At 32.6% G+C, this 11,048-nt stretch overlaps 2 protein-coding genes across 2 annotated transcripts; one reads left to right on the top strand and one right to left on the bottom strand.

Moving 5' to 3' along the window:
• The first annotated feature begins 6,453 nt into the window (after positions 1-6,453).
• Positions 6,454-7,460, top strand: LOC111387182. The gene is made up of 2 exons (XM_023011721.1): positions 6,454-7,042; positions 7,130-7,460. Exons 1-2 carry the CDS (start codon positions 6,688-6,690, stop codon positions 7,180-7,182), a joined length of 408 nt encoding a protein of 135 aa, XP_022867489.1. The 5' UTR covers positions 6,454-6,687; the 3' UTR covers positions 7,183-7,460.
• A 313-nt stretch (positions 7,461-7,773) lies between these two features.
• Positions 7,774-9,513, bottom strand: LOC111387183. Its single transcript, XM_023011722.1, has 2 exons — positions 8,911-9,513; positions 7,774-8,117 (listed from the first exon to the last, which is right to left on the bottom strand). Exons 1-2 carry the CDS (start codon positions 9,211-9,213, stop codon positions 8,109-8,111), a joined length of 312 nt encoding a protein of 103 aa, XP_022867490.1. The 5' UTR covers positions 9,214-9,513; the 3' UTR covers positions 7,774-8,108.
• Between the last annotated feature and the right edge of the window lie 1,535 nt (positions 9,514-11,048).

The following is an 11,048-nucleotide window of genomic DNA, read 5'->3' as shown; positions in this document are numbered from 1 at the left end:
TAGTCCATATTTTAATGATTACAACCCCTATAGCCAATTTGAGCCAATACACATATATAGCCTTTTTCTTTATTTATCTATGTAGTCCATACCTTTCCATATTGGAGTATAACCTATACACATATTTTCATACCCTTTTACTTCCAAGTGTTTTTTAGGTGTTGGATGTTTATTTGTCAATACTAGAAATAAGGAAAAGGACAAGAGTTGGTAAGTGTTCAAGTGAAGCGACCTATATATATATATATAAGGAAAAGAAAAATTAGAAAGAAAAAAAAAAGGATTGATTTTGGGGATTGAATGTTGAAGAATGCATTAATTTAAAGACGTGGTCTATTGAAATGTTTGATGAGATCCCTTGCTATGTACTTGGAAGTCTTTGAATCCTTAGCCCTTCTCTTCATATGGTCCAACCTAGGCCTCATTACAACCTTTTGCATTGAATGTTTTGATCCCAACTAGAATTGTGGAAAGAATAGATGAATTCTCATTTGAAAGTATTCCTATCATAATATCAACGTTTGCTTATTGCTTGTTGATAAGTGGTTATACCTCTAAGTTTTTGAGCGTACATCTTTTATCAGCTCCATAGAGAGAACCCTTGCACTAAACATTTTAATTTCCGTAAATTATAGAGTTGAACTTTCAGCTTGAGACACACTTGATGTTACATATGTTAGGTTTGGTGGCGAGATGGCTATGGCTTAACCCATACTCACAAATTCTATAAGTGCTTTTGATATTGATGACACCATTAACTTTTTGTAATGTTGAGTTCGAAAGGCATGAATTGTGGCTGAATTGGAACTTGACTATTTCAATTGTACCGTTGGCCATTCATTAATTGTCTTGTTTTGCATAGAATTCAAAGAGACTAGTAAAAGCAAGTTTGGGGAGGTGATAAATGCACAAAAGTGTACTTTAAACACCAAATTGCTATGCCAAAAAATGAATAGAAATCACAAGAATTAATTCATGTTCTTGAAGTGTTGTTCTAAAGATAATTTTTAAGTCAATTCATGTGTTTAATTTCAAGTTTTCATCCAAATGAAGGATGATCTAAAAAAAAATAAAAAATAAAAAAATAAATTTGGTCGGACCCTGCACCGTAGAGTCAGAAAAGCACAAAACGGCCAAAATGTCGACGTCGCAGCGTTGGTAGTGTGGCACTAGCTGTGGAGGAGAAGAATTTTCAAATTTTTAGACTCTTCTCTGTCGCATTCGAATTCAAATCTTCTAAGAATATTAAAGGCACGAGAAGACAATCCTAAATGACACTTTTTGAACAACAATCAAGGAGGAAAAGCAAGAGAAAATGACCGACAATTACATCGAGAACTAGACATCTTGGTGAAGTTGGAGAGGAACTCAGTTGGATTTAGTGATTTCAACATTATTTGATTCATAAATTTAGATTTTTATTTTTAACAATTCTATGGTTTAGAACTTCTTTTCATAAAAGTGCTTTGACATTAGCTAAACTTTTATTAAGCCCCTGTTTGGCCTCCATTCTCTTTCATTTTTTTCTCTTTTATTTTCAACTGTACAATCTTTTATAAAATAATATTACACGTAAATTGAAAAATTTTCATTCTTTTCAATCACACATTTAAAAAAAAAAAAAATATTAGTCCAACCATTAAAATTTGAAAAAAAATGGGGGCCAAACGGGGACTAAATTCTCCATAGATTCAGTTACGCATTCTCTATTGAATGATGGAAATACTCATTTAAGTTTTAATCTCATTTATCTATTTTTACTGGTATGATTTATTACTACTTTATGCTTTAAGTATATGCATGGGCGGACTCAAGGCGGGTCCTGACGGGTCATGTGACCCCCCAACTTTTGAGATTTGATTTTTTTATTTTTTTGTGGTAAGTTCTGTTTGATATTAATTGAAATCTAAATTTTAATATAAATCAAAGTTAACAATTAATTTTAATAACATATTTCATAGAATCCTTAACTTTTTAAATTTTATCAAAATATATTAAAAATCTAATTTTAACCTCCACCAAATAGGGACAAAATCACAATAAATTTGAATTTTTTTCTCTTTTCTCTTGTTCTATCTTACGCTCACCATCAAAACTTTAACCCTTCTAATTTTTTAAATTTACTTTCCAATCAAATTTTCAAATAATTAGAACCTAAATTTGTATTTTCTTTTATCATATTTGTATACATAGAATGTGACTGAATTCATTATATTCAATTTAACTTATATTTAAAGAATTATTTTTATTTGATTGAATATTGGTTATATAATTTTAAATATAAACATGTATTTTCTTATGATGAGAAAAATATTAATAAAATGATCAAACGGATGAAAATGATGAGAAAAATATTAATGAAGAAATATTTTTTAAATGTAAATCTGCATTTTCTCGATCAATTATAAATCATTTAAAAATAAAAAACAAAGTATCCGATTTGTAAAGATTTTGATTGTGCCCCAATTAAGAATCTCTGCGTCTGTCCCTAAGTATATGGTTGTTTTTTAATCTTATTCTAGTGAACAAAATTATGAATGTGTGGCAGGAGACTTAATCATTAAAATTACAATTGGATTAAATTGATTTTAATGACATTTCTTGTGACTGGAGAAACTAGGTTGAACAACCCTAATTGAGCTATAAGAATGAATCATTGATGTGGAATGACCAAGTCCAATTGAGAGAACTTTGGCAATTCATTATTTCAAACCTTGATTTTATTTTCAATCAAACAAATAAACTCTTTTCACACATTCAAAAGAACATCCACTTTATGATCCTTAAAGTATTTTTAACTAACTCCTTGCGGAATCGAAACCTTAAAGTTGTGCTACAACTACCGCTTTTTTGATTGGGTGAAATCACATGTGCAAATAGTTCAGGCCAATACATAACTTCTATAAGAAGTTGTCTTTATATTTCAGAAACTCAATGTACTAACTATAAGAATATCCATCCTCTACAAGCTACAAAACACACACACTCCCGTTCAACTATAGTCTTCCTCATCTTGCACTTTACTAATCAAGACTGTGCAATACTGTCAGTCAAAATTGTAGAAAGGCCACAACATTGTAGATTATGAACGCTGTATTTTTAATATGTTTCTTTAGTTTGTTTTATTTTTTCTAAATCTAATCTCCAAATTCATAACAAGCAAAATTCTTTGGAGTGACTACCTGTCAAAATCACTGGAAATATTATAGTAATTTCCTCTCCAACGAGGAAAATTCAATCATGGAATTTGGATGATCGATACATTCCAAGTTTGACATGTCACACTCATTTGGATGTGGCAAAACAAATCAAACATTCAAAGTAATAGGTAACATAAAAACTTCCTTCTTTTCTTGAAATAATGCAAAATTCAATTAGCAATGTCACAGAGCTAGTCATTCAAAAAGTTCACCATATCATTTGCGTGATAAGGAGTAGTTCGAAACTAACATTATATTTGGATAATATTTGAGTTTATCTGATTTTAATATTTTTTCAATTCGCTATGTTAAGTTTGGTCGAGTATCTAAAAACCCTAGGGTTCCTGTTTGTGGTATCGTCGTTGAGTGGCTAGGGAAGTAAAATTAGATTGTCAAAATTCTCTTCGGTAGGTAGGAAGACATTATGAATTCCTTCACGTTTCTCACTCATCCGTGGTTAACCAACCCTCTTCCGCATCGCCTTGTTCAACTTATGGTACAGTGTTGGGACTATCTATGATTTGCAAAGCAAGACAAGCGATTGTTGAAAGACATATAATTACTCGATGTTTCTTCCAAAGACAGGATGGGAAAGGAGACCATTGACGACATTACGTAAGAACCTTGACATAGCCCCTCCTAGTGTCCCGTGCCTAGCACTTGTGAAACTTGTTTATCAACTTGTAGTCACTCTTGCAAGTTCTGTCTGTGTATATATTAACGGATTATTCGTTGGTAAAAGTATTAGACCTTTAACTACGAAAATCGCAAATGAAATTTTCGTTGGTAAAAGTAGAAGTTCATCACCAACGGATATTCCATGTTTAATGTTGTTTAATAGACGTACCTTTTACTAACAACATTTGCATAGGTGATGTAATTAGCATTTTTTCTAAACATTGTGTGTACCTACGGATTTTTCCGTGGGTGAAGAGTAGTTCATATTACCAACGTAATAATGGAATTGCAGTTGCTAAAATCAATCAATTTTAATGATTAAAGAATTTAAACATTCTCCTACGGAGTATTCTCAGGTAAAGGGTTATTAATCCCCACCCCCACCAAAAAAATAAAATAAAAATCAGCCTCTTTATCAATAGAAATTCCGTAGGTGAAGATTAAGCTCCCATTTGGTCCCCATTTTTTGAAGTGAAAATGGGTAGAATAGCATTTTTCTTTAAAAAAAAAAAAAAAAAAGAGTGGTTAGGAAAAATGAATTTTTTTATTTAAGTGTAATATTATTGTATAGAAGATTGTAAGTTTGAAAATATGAGAGAGAAAAATAAAATGGAATTAATGGGGGCCAAACGAGGGCTAATTCACCTACAAAAAAATCCATCGATGATATTAATAAGTTCTAATAATTAAAAAAATTCAATCATTCACCTACTAAATATATATAGTTAAAGTGTAATAAAATATAAATAATCATTTATACAATAGTATAATACACTACAACCCAATCAAATGAATTCTTATCCCACATCAGTTCACAACAAAATATTTAGAATTGCCCTCCATAAATTTGTGGTCCAATAAGTGGTTAAACAACTTTTTGGACCTTTCAATTCAGTTGACTAAAAGTTAAAATTTTATAATTATTAAAATAAATAATAATAAAAATAATAAAAAAATAAATAATTTATTATTATTATTTTTTTTTTTTGCCACTCCTCCAAACTATTTACAACACTGATTTTTACCAGTTGTAATGGTAGACATTTACCAACAGAAAGTCGATTGATAATAATTTAAATTTTTATCAGCGGAAACCCCGTTGTCAAAGATTGATACTTTACCAACTAAAAATTCTTTGGCGAAAAGTTTACTCTCGACCTATGGCGTGATCCGTTTGGTCACAATCAGCGATCCTCAAATTAATAACGGATTTGTAGTTGTTAATATTCATTTCGTAAAAAGTAATACTAACGAATATCGTAGTTTCAGGAATGGAAAATTCTTGCTTGAAGCCATGCTTTTTTGTAGGGTAAGTAGTCCAACTCGTAGAATGGAACTCCCTAATAGCATAGGACATGTCGTATCAATAAGGCACTCTTGTTAGAGACCTCACAATTCCTATTTGTCTAGATGCCCCAAAATCCCATTTTCATGACCTAAGAGGGGCAAGTGTTCCACTGCAACTAAGATCACGGCGAACGCGAGGTCATTTGAGCATGCATATGGCTTCTCCATTGGAGGCTCGCCCCTTCCAAAATGAGTACGGATATTATTGAACTCCTAACTTCTAATGACGTTGCATGTATTTTGAAACCATGGGGTCTCAACAATACGAAGAGCATTTCTTTTGCTTTTCAATCGAGTCAAGGTTGATGTGGACATGTGGTTCTATATGAAAACGAAAGAACATAAATAAAAATTCTAGCGAGATTTAGAAATTTCCTTTTTCGTAGTTGTAGAAACAGTTGTTCTTTTTTTTCTTTTTTTCTTTTTGGATTGGAATCCTTCTTTTAATTGGTTAAGATTCGATCGATTGGTAGGAATTTGTGAAAGACGCAATTTCTTCAGTAAGTATAGTTAGTTTATTTGGGAATATTTATAACATCCAAAATAGTTGTCAAACCAATGGTTATTTAGCAGCAATACTCTCCAAATGTCACTTAAAGGAATCATAATCATCTTTGCCCTAAACGGCCAAGTAATTAGTCAACTGGTTGACCATAATCGAAACTTGATACTCATAATAGTAAAATTGTAAAGTGCAAAATTTATAAAATTCGATGCTTGATACAGAATATTTAGTCAGTTTAATTATTTTGAAAATTGAATTTACAGTAATTTTCTTTTTTTCTACCACTTTTTAATTGTATAAAATATTTCCAATCTTTTGTTTATTGATGCCCATTTCATTCTTATATTTAACCATTCTTAATTAGCACATATTGTCATTGATGACGGTTCCATTCGAAAAGTCCGTTGGAGGCATAAAAAGACTTATTTCCCTTTTATATTGTTAAATAGACAAAAAAAAAAAAAAAAAAAAAAAATTACAAAAATGCAAAAAAAATGATTTGTCTCTCATTTTCTAAAGCACACTAATCCATATTTAAACATAAATCGTCATTCGGAGAACCAGATGTACTAATTAATAAAAAATTAATAATAACATTGCGACAAAAAGAAAATTGAGAAATAAGTGCAATACTAAGCAAATACTGAGATCCTTAATACAATTAAAAGTAGTACAAAAGAAAAATATAGTTCCAATATGATTTCATTTTATCCTTAATTTATAGTGAGACAAATTATTTGTACATAAGCATGACATAAGAACTAATAAATTTAATTTAGAAACGTATTAAAATAAAACAAAACTTGGTATATTTGTTTGCATGTGAAGCCAATTGGAGATCCATTACAAAACAGTTTTCCACTTGCCTCAAACTTTGATCAAAATCCTACTTAATTTAACTATAAATATCATAATCATGTGAAAAAACCAAACACATTGAAATCAATTTCTCCCTTGATGGATATGCATTGCAATCTTGTGCAAGAAATTACAAATTCATATGATGAATTTGAAGATGAAGATGATGTTTTCTATGATGAACTTAGAAGGCAAGTTTTGCAGTTGACGGCAGACGAAGATGATGAATTCTATGCTAATGTTAGATTTCCGAGCTCCGTCGATACCCGGAGAAAAGGGTTAAGAAGTAGCCCTCTTTTGGTGCCACAGTGTAGATCTCCTTACAACTGGACAGAGAACTATGCAACTCCTCCATGGCTATTGAGCTTATGGAGAACTAATGGAAAAGGGAATGGAACTGGAGTTTTTATACCACAGAATATCAAGTCTAGTAGAAGAAGAAATTATAGACCAAGTATGTGCATTTTTATTTAATTTTTCTAATTCATTCACTCATCTGGTGTTATTGATTAATGAAATTTCCGTTTAAATATGGTTGCAGGAAGGAAGAACAATGACACAGGAAAAACGCAGAAGCTGGAGGAAAAAATGTGATTCTTGAATTAATTTGTATTAAAAAAATAATAAGCCATTAAGATGTAAATTTCTGTAGCATATTATTTTTTCAGAATGTTAATGCATAATAATATATATTTGAAAGGTTTATGCTGATCGCAGAACACGGCAATCATTAGAAATTCACGAATTAAATATGCTGCAATAGACTCTTTCCCATAACCACTCATACCAGACCAACCACTAAAATGCAAATAGGGATCAGAAATGCAGTCAATATCATGACGAATAATCAGAAACAGAGGGAAGGAAAGGAGAAAAAAAACAAACGAATTAGCATCCATATCATGGTCCATACGAAGTTTGGAAGATTCAGTCCCATTAAACTTGTACGATACACATCTCAAAGAAATCGATGTAAGTTAATCTACAGGAGTCTGACTATCGAGTTGACATTGAGCCGAGGATAGTAGGATCTATTCAGACACGTGCAGAGATAAGCATCCTGACAATACAAACATTTGACCCTCGAACTATCCTTGAGCATTCAATTGAAATTTTATATGGGGCATTTGTTAGTGTATTAATTTTATTGTCTGCTTCACATTTTATAAATGTATGACTTGTTCGTAGGCTGAACTATAATGTAATGACAATATTATAGTCGAAAAAAGGAGTCACTATGTGATCAGTTGTAGTCTAAATTTATCTCCATAAAATGCAATAAAAAGTTGCACAGTGCTTGCTTGTGCAAAAGGAAGTCAAATAGTACCTGCTTCTTGGATTTGATAATCTATATTATGACTTAATACTTCCCTTGCCCTTGCACTTCTATGTTGCAATCGCTGATGTAGTTTTTCTGAGATCAGAGTAAAAAAGGCTGAATCCTACCTGTTTATTAGAGAGAGGTCTTCGGCATAGCATATGTAAATGGATGTTACTGCACTTTCCACAACTACAGTTGCCTAGCCAACCTGAGAATAGAACTCGACATCTTAGCAGAGAGAAGAAATAAGCCGTTCATCTGGAATGAGAGAACAAATGTACCCAACTATGAAGCACGGACACTCCTATTAGGGAATTTTCTCAGAGACCGCCACGACTCAATACTCTTCTATATGCATCTTCCTTTCTTTGTCAATAGTAACATATACATAGTACATGTTATTCTAATATAACAAATAGTTACTCAATTGTGTTGTGATGTACCTGTCCATGCTTCTTAGCTACGGAACAAGCTAATGTAAAATAGACCATTGCTTCTTTAGTAGTTATGCACTAAAAAACCTGGAAATCAATACTTTTTGTCTCGAAACCTATTGCAGATGTAGGGTAAAAACACGGTTAGCTACGCAGTTTATAGTGAAGTTACATGTTAGTGACCGAAATTTACTTTGTTTCAAAGTAGTGAATTTCAATTTGATCAATCAGTCAAAATTTGTTACTTTCTCTAGCAGAATGTCCGACGTGCAAGACTTCGGGATTGAAGCATGTTAGATTGCCGTCTTCCCTGCCACACATTCTGTGAGAGAAAATAACAGATTTTAACTGAATGGCCAAACTGAGAACAAAGCAAACTTGGCCGATCACTTTGGATTAAAATAAAGTTCAGTGATTAACATGAAACTTCCTTACAAATTGTCTGACCAACAGTGTTTTTAACTGCAGATGTTGCACTTGTATAACCCAGGTTAGCACTGATAAGTTTTAAAATAGAATATATGCTAAATTTGTTAAGAGAAACTAATCGAGCAATTGTAAGCGTACCAAGATCATTCCCATGAACATGGCCGTAGATCCGACCATCATCACTCGATCGGAATGTTTAATCCACGCCCAAACTCCTGCACATGTTCCAGCAACAGGCCCACCCAAGAGCGTTGCCATCAATAGTACAGCACCTGAACAATCATAAGCAATAAGTGCTTCAACACCAGTTGACTGAAATAACTCCCACGCATCTTTTGCAGTGCGATTAAAGTTTTTCCCATAAACTGCGATCTGGAAAGAAAAAGCATCATCATATGCAGCATTCACGGGTTTGTCCCAGCGTATAACTAGTAAATACATATATAAAAATAAATATTTCTCCCAGCGTAGATGTATCCATAGAGTATAGTTCTCATTCTAACTGTAATAAAAATTTGCCCTCCATTCAATTGAAGAATTTTGGACAATGATTGTGACCAAGTCCCTCAATCCCACCCCTACCCCTCACTCTCCCCCTTCACAAAGGGTATTCTTCGAATCAAATTTAGGGAGAAACAATTAGGATAGATCCGATCCACTAACTTTAGATCCTTTTATCCTGAAATGGAGGATCTTCACCATTGCTAAATGGCATTCTCAATTTCTCATTTCACATCTAAATTGTTTTTGCTTCTTTTCTCTTGTTTCAATGGTACGTGTTAACTTATTAGTGTATTTTATACACTTATCTCATTGATTAAATTAGAGATATTTTTGTTATTTAGGATGAATTGATGCTTAACTTTATACATATTTCGTTTGCTAGGTGTAACTCGAGGCAAAACAATGAAATTGGACAGAAGAACGAGAAATTTACTAACTTGGACTTAATAAAAATTTTGGGGACTAATTTGCAAAGTACTAAGAGTTGATTCAGACCTAATGTTAATGATTTAAGAAGTGCTAGAAGCAATTAAATAGTATTGGAGGATGAATGATCAAGAATATATCAATATGAACCAAGAGGAACGAAGAATGAACTATAGGGATCAAAGTGCAACACATGGAAAAATCTCATAGTGGCGCGCAAGCCTGTACTTTCGTGCGTGCACGGGCTTGAATTCATATGCAGAACATAGAAGTGATATGCGGCGCTCGCGCAAGGAAGTATACCGCACGCGCGAGGGCATTTTTCGGAAAAAATCGGATAGATTCCTTTTTTGACACAAACTCTTATGAAAATAAAATCCATCATATTACCTAACCTAAGGGACGAGCACAACGACGCTTCTGCTTCCAAGGGCAAAAAGAGGATCGCAAGGAGACCCTTTCTTGTTACATCATACTACTTGATTTGAATATTGATTCAAAAATTCCTATCGATTTTGGTAGACCATTTCTTGTTACAGCTAATGATTTTTAAGTTTCATGAATGATCTAATGAAGTTATCTTTTGAGAACATGACTTTAGAATTCAAAATTTCTCACATTACTTAGTAGCTTTGTGAGGATGATGAGTGTTATCAAACATACATGATTGATGTACTCATTTAGGGAAAAGCACGTGCAACTGCTGATTTTGACCCCTTGAACTCTTTTCTCTTAAATTCTAAAATTCTAGCAAGTTGCAATAATGAAGGATAAGCTAACATTTTTTGCGAAATTTCAGGACTAGGGGATATCAACATGGTAGCCCAAGTTTGAAAAATTGCTAGAAAAGAGTGATGATATCAACCGTCAGACATTTAGAGTCTCAAACCACAGTTGAAACCACTGTCCCCAGGATTGAAATGTGTGTTCTTGAGCCATGTCATACTTTTCTAAGTAATTAAATCTTTAGAATTGAATGCATTACAATATGAGCATTTTTAAAATATTCGGAATTACCATAAATCTGCTTTAGGTTGGACTATAGTTGACATTAAGTGTATTAGTAATTTGCTTATATAAGATTCACCTAGAGGATAGAGCAAGCCCTAAAAGAGACCCACAATGTAGGATAAACTTCACAACAGAAGAAGTAGTGAAAAATTAAGTATTAAAATTGTTAGATGCGTTTATCATTTACCTAATTGTAGATAGTAAATAGGTTAGTCCTACACATGTAGTCCCTAAAAAGTTAGGTGTCATAGTGCTAAAGAATGAAGTGGGTAAATTGATTCCCACAAAAACTATGACTGGATGGCTCATGTACATTGATTATAGGAAGTAAAATG

The sequence above is a fragment of the Olea europaea genome, unplaced genomic scaffold, assembly GCF_002742605.1.
Source record: "Olea europaea var. sylvestris unplaced genomic scaffold, O_europaea_v1 scaffold393, whole genome shotgun sequence".
NCBI classification, from domain to species: domain Eukaryota; kingdom Viridiplantae; phylum Streptophyta; class Magnoliopsida; order Lamiales; family Oleaceae; genus Olea; species Olea europaea.
This window is presented reverse-complemented; position numbering and strand designations above follow the sequence as displayed.